Source organism: Colobus angolensis, unplaced genomic scaffold, assembly GCF_000951035.1.
Source record: "Colobus angolensis palliatus isolate OR3802 unplaced genomic scaffold, Cang.pa_1.0 Scaffold188, whole genome shotgun sequence".
In the NCBI taxonomy this organism is placed as follows: domain Eukaryota; kingdom Metazoa; phylum Chordata; class Mammalia; order Primates; family Cercopithecidae; genus Colobus; species Colobus angolensis.
The window spans coordinates 3,400,058-3,417,722 of NW_012115021.1; the positions used below are offsets into that span (position 1 = coordinate 3,400,058).

General features: G+C 39.6%; 1 protein-coding gene across 4 annotated transcripts in view; it reads right to left on the reverse strand.

Moving 5' to 3' along the window:
• Window positions 1-93: 93 nt before the first annotated feature.
• Window positions 94-17,665, reverse strand: part of NHS (Nance-Horan syndrome (congenital cataracts and dental anomalies)) — a 378,248-nt gene continuing 360,676 nt past the window's right edge. For 2 of the 4 annotated variants that reach the window (XM_011940233.1, XM_011940236.1), the window contains exons 4-9: window positions 16,753-16,815; window positions 14,504-14,696; window positions 11,710-11,841; window positions 7,803-10,784; window positions 7,354-7,480; window positions 94-4,226 (exon numbers count right to left, since the gene is read on the reverse strand). In XM_011940233.1, the coding sequence (XP_011795623.1) occupies window positions 3,620-4,226; window positions 7,354-7,480; window positions 7,803-10,784; window positions 11,710-11,841; window positions 14,504-14,696; window positions 16,753-16,815 (4,104 nt within the window). In that variant the 3' untranslated portion in view covers window positions 94-3,619. The remainder of the gene's footprint in view (window positions 4,227-7,353; window positions 7,481-7,802; window positions 10,785-11,709; window positions 11,842-14,503; window positions 14,697-16,752; window positions 16,816-17,665) is intronic. The other 2 variants (XM_011940234.1, XM_011940237.1) reach the window with 1 other exon arrangement.

Below are 17,665 nucleotides of genomic sequence, written 5' to 3' on the forward strand. Positions count from 1 at the left end.
TAACAGATCCTGCCCTTATGTCCTGTTGCCTGTAAAACACTGTTGTGAAGCCCAGGAAATCAATTATGTAACAGTGAAGAGAAAAAACGATTGTTTAATTGCAGTCACGTTTATTTGCAGTTTCTATACACACTTTCTAGGTAATCAAACTTTTCTGATACATTTTTTTGAGAGGGGTTCACAATGAAACTGTCACCGTTTTTACTAAAAATAAATACAAGACTTAAAGTGTTGCACAGCTCTAAAATATACAAAGGCTTGGATTGAATGTAAACGTTGAAAACATCTTACAAAAGAAACCATCTTTGCAGCAATTTAAAAAGTTCATATTTACAAATATTACAAAAATACAAAATGGATGCAAGTCCATAAACCATTGTCGTTTCGGCCAGCATGAACTGGTTCTAGTACCAAAATAGTTACACTGTAACCTTCTTCATAGTTTTAAATCTTTATTACCATCTAGTTCTCTACGTGCCACCACTGCAGCAAATGTACTCACTCACTGACCTTTGGCAAGAGCAAACAGCATGTTTTGTTTGCTACAACTAGTCCATGTCCTCTACTTAGCCAAAAACAAAACAAAATAACAACAACAAAATCAAAGTAGAATTTTTTAAAAATGAAAAAAAATTCCCCTACACAACATCGATACGTTGTATAAACATAAAAGAACAAAAAATCACATCAGTGCAAACAACAGAAGAAAAGTTCGGATTGATGTTCTTCACAATACCTAACGTGTGTACCCTGCTTCAAGACGGCAGTGATGTTAAAGACAGCCCTAAATCTTGGTCTTGTTTGCTATGTAATCAAGTCATGTAGAATATTCCAGATTATTAGGGAACTTCCTGCTTTTTCTTCTCAGTTTATAACTCAATACTCTTTTCCACAGTGAATTTTTAAATCCATCTTTATTTGGGTTTTTTAAATCTATGAAATATAAAATAGAGAAACTCTGCTATAGATTTTTAGAGTAAACAAAATAAGTAAAACTATATTATAAGGGTTAGTTCTGTGATCATTACATATAGAAGGTATCTTATTGCCTCACAATTCAAGTCAATATGTATTTTAAAAAATATATGGTACCATTACTTAAATTAATGTCAATAATTAAAAGGTGACATTTTTATTAAAGCCAATTCATGTGTTTTCTATTCAAGATTTAGAATCACTTTTAAAGCCCACATACCTTTCTTCACGCTTAAAAAACCCCTAACTACACAAAAGCCATACTGCAAACGAACTGCTTTTATGAAATTACAAAAGATTGCCTACTGTGACTGGAAATGATGGTTTCTTATCGCATTTGCCTAAAAATTTTATTTTTAAAACTTTGCAAAGTGTACTTTTCAAATCACGAGACAGATTTATTCATATTCCCATGTGGTGTCAAACCATGCTGGTTTTCTTAATTAATGGGTTCCAATGAGAAACGATGGTCCATTTTATTCAAACCCTAAAACATTTTTCTTTTAAGAAAAAGTGTAACACTTTGTAAATGTTCAAACCCTTTACCAGGTAGCTTATCTATCCCCAGTGTGTGTGTGTGCACACACACACTCACACTCGCACACACGTACACACTCTCTCTGACTCTCCCTCCTCTTACACCCCTCCACCCCCAGCACCCATTTTACATACAAGGATGACAAGAAATTTAGTAACACAGTTTGTTAGTGAAAACAAATAGAAGAAGCCAGACATTTTTTTTCTTTCCAAACAAACAAAACAACAGCAATCAGATTATCTATTCTTAGTCTGTAGCAGTTTAGAAATCATTTCTGTTGAAAGACAGTATCTTCTTAGACCAGGCTTCCTCCTTCATTTTGCATGAATTATTCCGAAACGCAAACCCCCTTCCACACCTCCTACTTTCCCAACTATCACTTGCATAAGCTTAAAGCCAGCAGCTTGTCAATTTCTTGGTAACCTTGGTATGTTCTATCATTCTAATCACATTCTAGTCTTTTATAAGTCAGATCCCTTCTTAGTTCTCTCTACGTTCTACCTCTCCCATTCAAAACCTATTCTAGCTGCTTGTATTTCTGACACAAGATTCCAAACATTAGTATCAGTTCATGTTAAAATCAGAAGTGTAAAAACCATTTGCAGATTTTAACTTGTAACTACATTTTTTTCAGCTTTAAGACAAGAAAATTCAAGTAATTTCAAGTAATTCAGCTTGTTTCCCTGCCTTTATTTTATCAGAGCACCTGCCCTGACATTTCCTCTCCCACCCACCACCCTCCCCTTTTGCCATCAAGCAGACACTATAGTAAAACCAGACAAAAACTCAGTTGTATGTAGTATTGTGAACCAGAGCTGTTCCCCATTCCCAGTTTAACAATGAATATAAATAATGCATATACACATACCTATTTTCCAACTACATTGTTCACAGTGTCATTTCTGTTAACTTTTAGGTAGCATGAATCTCATTAGCACAGAGAGAAAGCTTCACTGAAAACTCATTACAGGTACTTACTGAATAATCAATAGCTCTGTGGCATGCTTAGGTTTCATTTTTGTTAGTTTAAGAATGTGGAGCTAATTTCTAAACTCTTTAAGGAGTTTAACGATTATAGTCATTAGTTATGACTGTTTATGTCCCCAGTAGCCTAATATAAAACATAACCTAAAATTAACTACTGTTTTCCCTACTCATTCTCTTTAAAGCAATCCATTGAAAAAATTAAAATCTAAAGGACACTGTCAGATGCTGTTGTTCAGGGCTTTGTGTTGAGAATGATGACTTCTCTCATTGATTAAAAAAAAAATCAAAAGCATGCTTTTCATTCTGTCCAAATTACCACACAACAAATCACAGCCATGGGTTGCTATTAGCTTGTTTGGTGCTGCAATTTGTCACAAAAATGATTAGATCTGAATTCTTTATTTTAAATTATTCATATTTCAGTATATGACCTCAAGATTTCCTTTAGTTCACCAGTTTAAAATTCATATTTGAGGTTTACCACTCAGAAATCATATTGGTGGACATTTAAATATGGCATTTGATATGAAAATGGTATTCACAGAATACAGTTATTACATTTTATTTTTGTGTATTCTATAAACAGTTGGTGTGCAGTAGATAATTGACCACATGTCCACTCATCATTGATAAATCTATTTACACATTTTTATCAAAAATATGGTATTTACATATGTGTAGTTCTTTCTTCTAAATTTTGCTTTAGTTTGTTTTAATGTAAAAAAATACCAAACCTCCAGAGTAATTTCATCTTCTTAAAGAATAATGACAGTGAGGGCTTTATTTTCTGAATAGGCAGCTCTGGGAAAACGTTTTCTAGGTGTCATGAAAATTAGACATTTTTGTATCCTCTATTTTTGCAAGGAAGGAGATTGCTTAAATCAAACTATGCTAAAGAAAAACATGAAAGACTGCAGCTACTTAAAACATGGAAACTAATCAAGAATGTCTAAACCACTTTCTGTTTACCCAGCACATACTGTATTTAGAAATTCGTTCACTGCTTAGCAGTGATGCTACCCCATTAAGTTGAGACTTTTCCCAAGTCCTCTATTCTGTTCCTCCATCCTCATGTGAGTAAGGGTTTTGGCCTTTGCCAGGCAGCCTGGTACAGGCACTCTATGTTGAACTCTGGGAGGAACGGTCGTCATGTGGGCTCCCGTCAGAATTTTCCGTCTCTCCCTCGGAGATCGCCTGCATGGGCGTGTTGTACAGCCGGCAGCGGACACTGTAGCGACTGCTGCTGGCTGCAGGAGGGGCCCGAGAACGTCCAACCCTTGCTGATGCTGAGGTGGCAAAGCTCTTCGACGAAAAGCCTTCTGCATTAACTCGTGGGGAGCATGGAGAGAGTGGGGACAATGCTTCAGTCCCTTGTGACCCTTGATGGGCATCATCAGTGCTCTGAGGGGACTCTGTTGTGAGCTCCCCAGGAGGTTTGGGCAGGATGGGACTCTTCAGGATCTCAGTGGCAGACATGCGGTAACTGGAATCTGAGCGGCTGCCTTTCTTGAGCAGTAACAGCTTAAACTCTTCATTGGATGTGTTGGACTTTTTGGCATTTCGGTATATGAGACCAGGAGACCTCTGGCTGTTTGGGGTTGTCACATTACTGCTGGGTGAAGTGATGGAACTGGCGCTGCTGCTGCTACTGCCGAGAGGAACTCTCGATTTGCTTCGAACAGACATGTCCCCGGAATCTTTTCTTCCCAGTACTTTCCTCTTGGATCTTTGAGAAAAGGAGAAAATGGGGCAAACATCTCAGTCCACGTTTTTATGAAACTGAATTATTCAGTCGTATTCACACATCTGTTTAAAGTGCATTTTGAGCCTGTCCTATATGATGGGATACTAAGCATTAGGGCTATAGAGATGAAAAATAAGATATGTTCCTTGTCCTTGTAGCACCCACAGTCTGAGAGAAATTCTCTGATAACCAGTGGACACAAATTAGGTCCTAGAGATGATCATTTCAGACAATGGCTAATGTGGAGGCTAGAGGTTCTAGAGGATACTCTGTAAAAGTTTAAGAAACTATACTGCTAACTGCCAGGCGCGTTGGCTCACATGTGTAATCCCAGCCCTTTGGTAGGCTGAGATGGGCAGATCACTTGAGGTCAGGAGTTCGAGACCATCCTGGCCGACATGGTGAAACCCCATCTCTACTAAAAATACAAAAATTAGCCGGGCATGGTGGCGCACACCTGTAATCTCAGCTACTCAGGAAGCTGAGGCCGGAGAATGGAATGGCTTGAACCTGGGAGGCGGAGGTTGCAGTAAACCGAGATCACGCCATTGCACTCCAGCAGCCAGGGCGACAGAGCAAGACTGTCTCAAAAAAAAAAAAAAAAAGGGAAAGGAAAGGAAAAAGAAACTATACTGCTAACTAAACTACTTCTGCTTCCAGGGGGTGAAAGACTTTTTCTTATTAACTCTGTCTCTGTAACACAGATGAAATGATCTGATGTCTGGGATTGGCTTCCAGATGATACCAGAGAAAGCAAGTGGATGGAGGTGTGGGTGGGATAGGATTGGCCCTAGTTTGACAGTTGATAATCCTGGGTGATGGTTATGTCAGCAAACATTACACTATTCTACCTTTTAAAATCCCTCCATATAAAAACATAATTAAATGACGTTTTAAGTCAATTCATCTTGGGCTGCAAATATCATTTCCTATAGCTTCCTAAGAGCATCAAGAGCATATTAAGCAGTAAGCCAGCTCTCTGTGGGGAATTGAAATCCCAGACCATCTCTGAAGCTCTTAAAGCTTTGTATACTGTAAGCTCTCAAGAAAACAAAATAATTCTTTTTTGTAAATAAACAAGTAAATAGATAAATAAGTAAACCCTGCACAAATGCAAGTCTAAGATTACCAAACTAAATACATCTATTGAACCTTGACACCCATCATCATATTATTGATTTTCTTTGGTAAATCAGCAGGCATAAATTTGGTGGATCTTCAGTATGACTCAGTTCACTGATAAGCATTGGCAGCATGCACTTTCATCAACTTAAAGATTCATACAGTAGAGAAAATGTGAGTTTCACAAGTGTAGATCTGCTTGATTTTGGTTCACAGAAACCTCTGTGGTTGATATCTTGTATATGCCAGTGTCTGGCACTCCACTAAGTTAGGGCTTTCAAACTAACATTGGCTTTTAGCAACTACCATATTCTAGGCACACAAAAAAAGTTATCATCAGAATCAAATACATGAGCTATAGGCATTCCCATGTGCAATAAGGGAATAGGTCCAGAGGTTTTAACTTACTCAAGACTGCCTAGGAAGTGGCAGAGTTGGGATTCAAAGCCAGGTCTTTCTGACCCCACTATTTACACCCTGTCCACTATTCCATACACTAGCATTTGGTCCTTTGGGAGTAACTTTTTAACTTACATAGCTTTTTAACTTACATAGCAGTTTAGTAATGTTTCCTAGGATTGGAGATAAAGTGTGGGGGTGACGGAAATATAATCAGAACTTAGACTAGGCACAGGGGTAAAGGAAAAGAAACTAATGGTTCTTCACTCTCTGAGTAGAGAAGTATGCCTGCTAAGGTATGCACAGAAGGTGTTTCTGATTGGCTCTGTTTAAAACAATTGTTGAACAGCAGTACTCCTTCTTTATGAGAGAACCACATCAACAGAAAACAGAAATTCCTATTAAAAAGTAGAATTCCAGGAGAAAAAGATTGTAAGCTGCTTGCAGTGAATTTGTTTCAAAAATGGTAACTTTATGAGGTAGAAAAGACAATCCCCAAGTTGTATCTCTTGAGAGTTTCATCTAGGTTCCCGAGGTCTAAGAAGACAGTCGTGTTTGTGAAAGGAGGAGGCACGGCACATCATGATTGGCTAGCTCAGTTGGATGTAGGTTAGGTGTCCAAGGGCTAGTTTCTGCTGTGTTCTTTGGTCATCAGCTACAAGGAATATTTTTTGCACATATGGACCACGGATCACAAGGGCTCATGGGGGCAGACGAGGAAGTATGCCTTTGCAGCATGGACACAACGCTGTCCTGGAAAAGCGACCCAAAGGACCTGTATTCATGAAATATGGACATTAATTTTGGAGATGAAGGCCAGTACTATTAAAGAAATATTAAAAGAAACTATTAAAGTTCTAAGAAGAAAGAAAAACAGACAGCAAATATTACTTATTCTGAGTTATAAAATGGACAGGAACATGTATTGTCTTTTCTCAAACTTGAGACTCTGTTTTGTGAATCAACTTTGTGTGTGTGTGTGTTTGTGTGTGTTCTCTAAGTTTTATTTTATTGTAAATGGACAAATAATTGTATATAGTTATAGGGTACAATGTGAGTTTTTTATTTTTTATTTCAATAGGTTTTGGGGGAAGAGGTGGTATTTGGTTACACAAATAAGTTCTTCAGTGGTGATTTCTGAGATTTTGGTGTATCCATGGTGAATCAACTTCTGCTTGTTTCTGCTGGAGTATGACTACAGCTTTGATCATATTTTTTAGGTTCAAGAAAATATTTAAAAGTCAGAGATTACACTAGAGTTTGAGCTTTCACTCCAGGTCACTTAACCACAGATTGTTTTCACATAAAAACTTGTTCCATAATGTCTTTTCCTTGGGAAAAATAAAGCCAGTCTTACGAAAGTCTCTCAATAGAGGTCTATCAAACTCTATATAAAGATCCTATTTCCCAACTTGCATATCAGTCTATCAACTTGATTTGGAAAAATTATTCTTTACTTGCTTTTGTTTTTGCTGAATGTATTACAATTACGAAAACCTTTCCCGTATTTGCATTTGTGAGAAGTACCTGAAGGGGCAAAACCTTTGTTGTACCTTTTGTTTTGGGGGACTTGGTAATGTTGCCTCACCTGTGAATGACTGCAAATAAATCCTCAGTTGTTCGAGGTTTGTTTGGGGACACGAACACACCCTCTGCTTCAGCTTGGGAGTCTTCACTAAGTGGTGAAATGATGGAGTCATCACTCGGTGATGATTCTTAAAATAAGAACAGAAGAATCTTTAAGAGGAAGTTACCCAGCACACTACTACTGTACTTCACTGACTCAGGGAACAAACAAACAAACAAACAAACGAACAGAAATTACCTTGCTGCCATTTTTTAAAAATGAGAGAGATACTTGTCAAAGCTTACTCACCCAGTAACAAAAGATTTTATCTCAATTGTTTTAATAAGTGCAAAGAAAGAGTGGAGAGAAACCAACACCCAGGGCTGTACCGTATTATTGGGAACATAAGAAAAAATTCCAGGAAGTGCCATGAGACACATTTCCTTTATGACAAGTTATCAGTGACTGACCTTTCAATGAAGCCTCATCCACATTTCCTTGGGTCTCCTCTGCTTTGCTGTTATCAGAGGCACTTTTGGCTGAAATACCCGAAGCAATATTTTCCTGCTTGGAACATTTTTCAGGGAATGAATTTACAGGTGTTATCTCCGATTCATAGCTGATAGTACCAGGCACTTTGTCGTGGTGGCGGCTCATAATAAATTGATGCTTAAGTTGATTGCTTACATCTGTTGCTCTAGTTGGTGAGTTTGACTGAGATGTGATTACATCCACAGATTCAGGTTGTGCAACTTCCTCCCCACCTGCAGAGTGTGCCTTCTGTACCTGTTCTAGGGTTTCATCTGGACCAGCTCCATATTGTATTATTTTACCATCCAAATCACTTGGGCGGGCAGCAGAGACCCTTTGAAATCCTTCTGTGGGAAAAGCATAGTTTTTGGATGGTGTGTTTTCCGGAACAGGCTCAGTCTCTGTATGCACTTGGTCTTTTGTGACATTTGAATCTAGAAGACTGCTACCAGCTGAGGTTATAGTTTCTGGATCGCAGCGATTCTTCACATCAAAAGTAGGATTTTTTTCTAAATGTAGTTTATCTGGTCCCATCTCAACTGCAGAAGAGTCTAAAAAGGACAGTATAGTGTCTTCAGTGGAGTACTGACGAGATACTGATTTATTTGCTGTGTGCGGCCTAATCTTACCCGGAGACAAGGCAGCCGTTGTGAGTGTGCTTTCCTCTAAATAAGGGAGATCTGTATTATTTTCTTCTTTTTGCTTAACTTCTTCAGACTTGTTAATGGACCTAAGGTTAACAGATTTCAGGATCGTTGGTGTAATTGCAAGGGACGGTGGAGGATTCGACCTCAGTGTTTCTCCTACTGTGTTCTGTTTATTATGAGTAAAAACATGCAATGGATGACGGTGGTGGAATGGTTTGTTAAAGACATTGTGAAGAGCACTTAGATCAAGATGGGTAGGAGGTATAATTGGAAGTTCAAGGTCTTTACTCAGTGATATAGTTCCATCTTTTAAAGAGGGTTGCTGTAGTGAGGATTTTCTTTCTGGGACTTTAGGTTTTCTTTTGCTACCTCCGGGAGACAATGGACCTGAAAAGAAAGCTGTAGGGAAAGAGGATGTTGGCGTTTCAGACTGGCTTGAGTAGCCACTTGATGGAGATGCCAAGCCAGCCAGCTTTTCTGGTGAAGCCAGTTTAAACTCATTGTCAACAGAAGGAAGAGATGGGGTAGTGGCTCTTGATTCTGATTGCGATGTTTGGGATTCAGAGCTCTCTGGAGATTTGATGCATTCAATGACTGTGGTACCCGTAGCGGTGCTTGAATTAGATAGAGATCTATAAGGATCATTTGTTTTCAAGTCATTTAGGAGCCAGAGGTCTGCATAGTGTGTGGATTCGGCACCTTCATCTTTGAATGGTGGGATATCCGAAGTGTCTAACTGAGGTTCCTTAATGTCATGTTCACTCTGGTTTATCCAAGAAGGTTCCTGCTTGGTGGGAAGATTGGCATTTTCCATTCGAGAAGGCGTGTTGGCGAAATCAAGAGGCAGCTTCATTTCCCTGGAACTGTGAGGCAGGTGCTGACCACTGCTTATCTTTGGTTCTTTCTTCTCAGAAATATCTGCGTTTCCATCAGACTTCCTCAATGATGAGCTACGTTTAGGTGGGGTCGGCTTTGCCTTTGGTTTCCTGAAAGAGATGCTTGGTCTTCCCTGCCTCTTGTGGTCTAAGTAGTCCTGCCAGGCACAATCTGGAAGACCAGGGGAAGCCCCTACACCCTGGCCATTCTCTGGGCCCAGGGCTGCATAGTGACAGACATAGCTCTTATTACCTTTGAGACCACAGTCAAAGTGCATGGACGTATAGTATCCTTCCGTGTCTACTGAAAAGTGAGAGCTAGTGTCCGCCTTGTCTGATGGAGACTTTTCCAGAAAGCTGTCATAAGTGGCCACACTTGTGAAGCTTGGGCAGCCCAGGCTGTCTGCCTTGGGACGCTCAGGACTAAAATCCTGGCGGCAGGAGGCATCATGGTGGTGGTGTAGGTAATTCCACTCACTGTCACTTGTGTTGCTGTTGTTGGGATCATCCAGCAAGTCTACAACAGTGGAGGTAAAGGAGTTTGCCCGATGGCCTCTCACTTTATCCAAGTGGTCATTGTATTGTTCTGTCATGAAAACACTGGCATCCTCATTGGCATGAGGGGCTGTGTTTAGTGACAACTCCGAGTCACAGTGCGAAGAGCCAGTAAGTGGAGGAGAAGCTGCAGGAGGGATGGTTTCTGAGGTCTGCGAGGGGCATGTGGAGCTGCTTCCACTCCAGTTGCCGCTGGATGACTGGTGGTCATCTTTCTGGTCCATGTGGCTGCTAAGGAGGACGCCAGCCGTGGAGATGCAGTGGATGGGGCTCCCAAACGTGTCTGAGTTGGAGGAGATGTCACAGCTGCCGGAGTCAGCAGCCATTCGGGACAGACGTGACCTTCCCCTCTCACTTAATTTGTGCTGGGGGCTGTGGAGATGTTGAGAGCAGGCTAGGCCCAAAGTAGGCTGGTGGTCCTGGGCACTCGGGCTGCTTGGAGCCTCACTGCAATCATTAGGGGTTCTTTCATGGTCACCCACAAAAGACTCTCCCTCTTCATATGCTGAGGGTTTAGCACCAACTTTGGGCTCAGCATCCCCACCTCTATTACCTTCCCGGGGAAGGCTCCGAGATCTTGTGCGGCTGTTCACTGCAGGAGTAAACATGGTGTCACCTTTGTCTGCTAGGGCAGAAATGTTGCCAGCAGAATGAGAAAGGGAAGCTGCAATGCTTTGACCCCTTTGAGCTCTGATTCTCCTTCTGGATGGGGCAGCAATCAGAATATCCTCGGTTTGGCACTCAGAGTCCCTGGTTCCAGATCTCCTATTGACAGTGTTGGAGGGGTCTGGGTTTGTGTGCACAATCACATTCCTTTCCCTGGCCACTGGTGATTCATCAGAATCTAGGGCACATGGAAAACACAGTGAGATATTTTCTATATCAGCAGACCAACAGACATTCTGAGCTATGTCTGCAGATCTGTGGGCTGGCAGGTTAGAGCTGTTTTTTTTTCTTTAATAGAAAAAAAACCACATAGAATTAGGAGAGAGTTAAAATGCTTTAGGGTGTATATACATGTCCCCCCATATATGTATATATACATACCAAGAGAAGATATGCCTTTATGTCTTTTGTGAATTTTCCCTCTCTTCACTATCACATAAATTTGCCACAGTAAGTGACTACTTTTAAAAACTAAAGTACATTTTATCTTTTTGGCCACTATTCATTTTTATTTTGTAATATAAACATGATGAAATAAAAATCATAGCTCTCATTATTAGAAATAAAAATCTTATTTACAAGAGATGCTACCCTAATAATTTTTAAAAACTCGTAGGCAGAGATATTTTAAATGCACTAAACAGAAAAATTGTCACCAAAGGTATCATGTTATCAATATTCAATATTTCATTGCATATGCCTGAAATTTACCTTTTAAAATAATTAATGACATGAAAGTATATCTCTCTTAAATTAAGTTACCATTTTCCAAAAAGAAAACTTTCATTGACTCCTGCTACTTTTTATTCACAATTTCCACCTTCATAAAACTTTCAAAAATCAGCTAAGTATTACATTTCAGCCGTAAGACCTGAATGTATATGCCTAAATCTATAAGGTCAAACCTTCACAGTCAAGAACAGAGAGTTAAAAAGTCATACCACCTGGCTTGCTGAATACAGAACAAATACACACCATTTTAAAACCTCTACAAGTTAAAATGTTTAATCATTTTTCTGTTTCATCTACTTCTTCTATTTAATCTCCCTGTCATCTGTACTAGGCGGAGGAATGTTAACCATTAACATTTTTTGATATCACACCTATTTCTTGTTGAACTCTTCTGGGAATACCCGAGATGGTTTTCCTCCTCCTCAATTTTCGTCTCCGCTGTAGTACCGATTGTGAATGAACCAGAGAGCAGCGTATACTAGCCTCTCTGTCAAAGCCAACTCCTGCAACCCACAAATAGGTCTCATTAGCTTTAGAAATGGCAAACAAATTTTCATTTACTTGGAACACAGTGATATTAATTGACAGGACGTAAGGAAAGACTTTGGGTTAAGCCTGTGAATGAATATAAGGGAGCTGTTATTCAGCTCTTATTTAAATTATGCTGCAGTACATTAAGCTTTACTTCTAAATGCAGCTCTCCACAACAGCTTGCACTGCCAACTAAAACAAGCAAAGAAGAAAAATCAAAAGAAAGAGAAGAGAAAAAGACATCCAAAAAATCCCTCTCACACAGAAATGTCTCCTTAAGGATTTATAACCTTTAGTTACTACTATTTACTGATCTATTTCTGGGCTCTTTGAAGCTGATACCTTTGCATAGGAAATCAGCAACCAGGATGCTAACCTGAATTAGCTCAGCTAACATATCCTGACCCATTTCTTCATTAAAAGCCATCTTTGTGAGGTTTTGTTCCCTCCATCTCTTATGGTACAAACCTTCTCCCATTCCCTACGCACGCGCACGCACACACACACACACACACACACACATCTCTTGCTGTGAAGAAACTCAACAGTCTAAGGATTTGTTTTTATAAATCATCACCCAACTCTATCTACTTTCTTCTGTTTACTAAACTCAATGTTTTGTGGTTTAGCATGAGATGTCTTTTCAATATAAAATAAACATACAAGGCAGTCCCCAGTTCTGCACTTAAATGGATCCACTTTCTATACCAACTGTAAAGCTGGATCCCAGTCTTTATGCCATAGGTTTGTTTTTGTAAACACAGAGGGCAAACCATGGTGCTTGTTAGTTTCTCTCTCCATAATCACATTATCAGCATTACATGCAGTCCCATCACAACTAGAATGATGAGAGGGGAGGTGAGGAACTCAAACTCTTGACTGCACCATGGGTTTTTCAGAGTAAACTTTGCCTCAGAAAGCCACGATACCGTGCTTTGGAATTTCGATACCGTGCTTTGGAATTTGGTCACCTCATCATTTATCCTGATTGTTAAGCGTGGCGCTGGGTGGTATGTCAAGTCTTGGTTCAGCTGTATAATGAAAGAGTTGAGTTCTGTTTAACATCACAGTGCCAACAGTTTCTAGAACTCACTTTGAAAAATCTGTATGAGATATCATATGATGAATAATTACAATATTATTGGAGAATTCTTACTAATGGAATCTTTCTTAGTTCCAACCCAAAATTAAAATCCTTCATTCTGCTCTTAGTAATTGTAGAATGCATTATATATAGACTCAGACATTTTGTGTTATGTGGACATCATTAACAATGTTCTCATTAAAGCTCTCGAAATCAACATCTGATATACGTTTTAATCAGAGAGTTCCTGAAATAAAGCAGAAGGAAAAAGTGTCCCTTTCCCTCAATCATAAAATAATGGCCCATAATCATAGCACTAAATATGAAAACGAGATTTTACTTACAGTGCCATGAAAAAAGCACGTGCTGCTAATAATCAGAGGTTTCCAGAACTGAAAATTAGCTTAAGAGGGTGCCAAAATGATCCATTTTGGCAGCTGAACTCCCCTAATACATCCCATTTAGATTGTGGAGATCAGATAGGGGCACATCTTTAGAATAATTTATCTTACAAGTTTAATAGGTCGTCAGGAAAATTAACTCCCAACTCACACAGGCCCATGAACTAGGACTCCTTTTTCTCTGGAAAAAAATAATATCTGTCCCAGATGTCTGGTCCATTTGCTTCCCCACTTTATTTGAGAGAAATCTGAGTGGGGTTAATAATAGCTGTGTGCAACGTGCATCTCAAGTGACATGCAATATTTAGTCACATAGTAGCAATATGCAAATCAGTCATAACATGGCTGTTTTGAAATTTTCAATATACAAATAAGTTAAAATGTAACTATTAGAGATGTAAGAAAGCCCAATGGATAGACCATTTAATTTATGTCTTTGAAAGTTAGAATATTTTATAACATGATTTTACTTACAACTAAGTTTACCAGATCCAATTGTGGAATTTACAACTGCTGCCAATAAATTTTTCAGAAAGGTCTGGCTGTGCTTCCATTCTATCTAGACTAATATTCACACTCTCAGTACACAGGAGGAGGAAAAAAGAGAGTGAAAGGAAGACAGCCTTGCTGGTTTTAAAATAGAATTCAGCCTTCATCTATGTATCCACGTATTTTTAGGTCAAAAATCCCCCAAATCAATACAGAAGTCTTAACAGTGTTTAAAAAAAAGCCTACCTTCATCCAAGGAAGCATGAAAACAGATTTTCTAGTTGGCCTACAGGACCATTACTTGCAGTTTGAGAAGCCTGGGTTTGCTGTTTTCTTTCTTGCAGTGCCACACATCATTATCATATGATTAATCACTGCCGCCTTCTCCATTATTTCAGTCAGCTATGGCCAAAGAGCTATTTGGTGATTTTTTTCAAAAAGAAACTGTCCATAATTTACATAACAAGTGGCCCAGCAGAAAACATGTAAATTGATGTTCAAAACCTGACAAAAGCATACCGAACATCCTCTGGGTTTGTATTTGATGAAAAAGGCATTACTTGTTTACAAAATGGTATTCTTAGCAGCACAGATTTTGAACATATTTAATACACAGAATATTCTGACCCATCTGCCCCTAAGAAAAAGCCAGAACGATACCAGTGACATTGATGGGAATAATGCAAGAAGAAATCACTTGGGCATCTTGTTTCATCTTCTCCTCTGGCGTTGGGAGAGGTAGTGCTTTGCTCCAGTTGGTCTGCTTGTCCAGTGTAGAAGGGATATTGTGTATTGGATTTTTCGGCCTCTGTCCTAACATGACATCTGTATCTTCATCCTCTGGGGGATGGGACTGCAAACAAAGTACAATCAGGTTCAGCCATCATAGATTATACATAAGCACACATATAAGGAATTTCCTAGTTTAGAGAAGAAAAAATGAGGTCAGAAATAGGCCCTTAGGACAAAGGAAGAATTCCTAGAAATAGTTAGTAAGCACAACTAATTGCAAGTATTATTTCAACAGTCAAGCAACACAAAAGGAAAGAAACGGGCTAAATAAACATGCTTCTCAGGTTAAATGGAATTAACAGGAGAGACAAGGTAGCCAGAAATCTGCAAACTTTACACCAAAGAAAACTGAGTCTCTACTCCAATGAAAGATCAACTTGTAAGCTCTCTCACCATAAATTTCTATCAAAAGTTTTGAGATCTCTAGATGACTAGGATCAAAGGAAGAAGATGAGTTAGACGCCTGTGAAAAGGTTCAGAAAACCTGGAGTCGGGAGACATTCCAGAACGCATCACCTGAAGGACAAGCCAACCTCATCTGAGAAGCCGCATTAAAACATGAGGAGTTAATTTCATTGCAGGACTACGGCATTTTTAAATAACATTTAGAAAATTCAGTTTCATGAACACTGTATGCACGTGGAAAAGCAAAAGTGAAGAATTTCCCCCCACCAACGATAGTGGAAAATACACATCCTGTTACTGGGGAGAAATATTCCAGTGAGTTTATTTTTCAAATTAGGAAAGGTAAAACAGTCCTAGTTTATTTTCTTTTCAGCTTTGAGGTGCGAGACTTTTCCTCCAGCTGTGTAATTAGGGGCTTTGATTTCTACATGACATTGGAAAATTCTCCATCCAAACCTTTGATAAATATCAATAGTGTCTAACTTTTATTTCAGGGTTGGGCTCCTAGGCCAGATTATTTAAAAAGCTCCATCCCAGTTTTGATTTCAGGGTTGGGTTTCTAAACTAGATGATTAAAGACTCAGTTTTCACCACTCAACCTAGTTTTATTTATTTTTTACACAATTTGGAGGAAGGTGGGTATCTGTATAAAATAAATATCTTTTGCTCTTATCCCAGTAAGACTTTAATAATATTCTGCCCTAAAATTAGGATCACCAAAAAAATTTTTCCCATCTTTACATTTGGAAGTATCATGCCCTGTTGACTCAGAGGATTTCACCTATTGTCAAACGAACTGTTCTCAAGTCCCCTTAAAGAGCTGATTCCAGAGCCACTTGTCTAAACTCACCCCCGGCATTTACTTACCTTGTCAGAGGTTTCTGCAAATCCCCCAACACACCCAACAGGATATGACTCCCCCCTTGGAAAAAATGTGTTCGTCATGAACGTTTTAGTAAAATATTGCAACCTTCTTTCTCTCTTCAGCTTTTGTGCAGATTCCCAGCGAAGCGAATAGCTCAAATAAAGTTCGAGAACAAAAGACTTTGTTTCCTAGGTAACTTCCAAAAAGAAAATAAGTTTGGTGCACGCAGAGAGAGAGAGAGAGAGAGAGAGAGAAACTGATTAAGAGAGAGAGAGAGAGAGAGAGAGAAACTGATTAAGAGAGAGAGAGAGAGAGAGAGAGAATGAGCACTAGAGGAAAACCCCCACCACCAGAGGCTTCATTTTGTAGGCGATTCCTTCCTTGAATAACAATGGACTGCAAAGTGTCAAAGGGATAGTGACCTGACTACAGGCTCTGACCAGCAGCCAAAAGCACTTTTTATTTAATGGTGACAGTACGATCGGCTGCCAGAGAATCCGTTTGTCTTGTTCTCCTTTTTTGATTTGAGAAGCTGAACATTTACAGTTCTGATAAATTTAATATAGGACAAGTTTCCTCTGCCGGACTACAAAGTCCAAGAGTAGTGTTAGGTGATGCAGTTTGCAGAGTGGGGGGCAGTGAATGGGGGAAAAAGGCAAATGGCATGACTGTCTAAGTTATATTACATTTAATTCAAGTTAGGAAAATACCACTTTTTAAATTGATTTTAAAGAAAAACCGTTAGTTAGAAACAAGAAAGTTTTCCATAAAGTTAAAAGAGGGAACAAGGAAGAGTGTCTGGACAGAGTGGGATAGGGCCGTGAAGGAATGTTCTCAGAACCAATACCTTTCTACTCCATGGGGTCATGTGGCAACACTCAGTGGGGGAGGGCGAACGGGTGCTGTTAAACTATGAACATGAAATGCAAAAAAAGAAAAAATTAAAAACGTGCACACAACACACAGTGTATACTGGTTAGGCCAAATCTATGATATTAATGAAAGAATATACTGGGATAACTTTCTTCCTTCCTTCCCTCCTTCCTCCCTCCTTCCTTCCCTCCCTCCTTCCTTCCTTCTCCTTATTATTCCTTCCTTCCTTCCTTCCTCCCTTCCCTCTTTCCTTTTCTTCCCTCCTTCCTCCTTCCTTCCCTTCCTTCCTTCCCTCCCTCCCTCCTTCTTTCCTTTTTTCTTCTTTCTTCTTCCCTTCCTTCTTCCTTCCCTCCTTCCTTCCTCTTTCCTTCCTTACTTCCTCCTTCCTTCTTTCCTACCTTCCTTCCTTCTTCCTTTTCTTCTTTCCCTTCCTCCTTCCTTCTTTCTTCCTCCTTCCCTCTCTCCTTCCTTCCTTCTTCCTTCCCTCCCTCCCTTCTTTACTTTCCTCCCTCCTTTTCTTCCTTCCTTCCTTTCCTTCCTTCTTCCTTCCTTTTTCCTTCCCTCCTTTCTAATTTCTTCCTTCCTTCCTTTCCTTCCTTCCTTTCTTCCTCCCTCCCTCCCTTTTTTCTTTCCCTCTTTCCTCCTTTCTTCCCTCCTTCCTCCTTCCCTCCCTTCCTTCCTTCCCTCCCTTCCTTCCTTTCTTCCTTCCCTCCTTGCTTTGTTTTTCCTTCCCTCCTTTCCTTCCCTTCTTCCTTCCTTTTTCCTTCCCTCCCTCCCTTCCTTTCTTCCTTCCCTCCTTCCTTCATTTTTCCTTCCCTCCCTTCCTTCCTTTCTTCCTTCCTTTTTCCTTCCCTCCCTTCCTTCCTTTCTTCCTTCTCTTCCTTCCT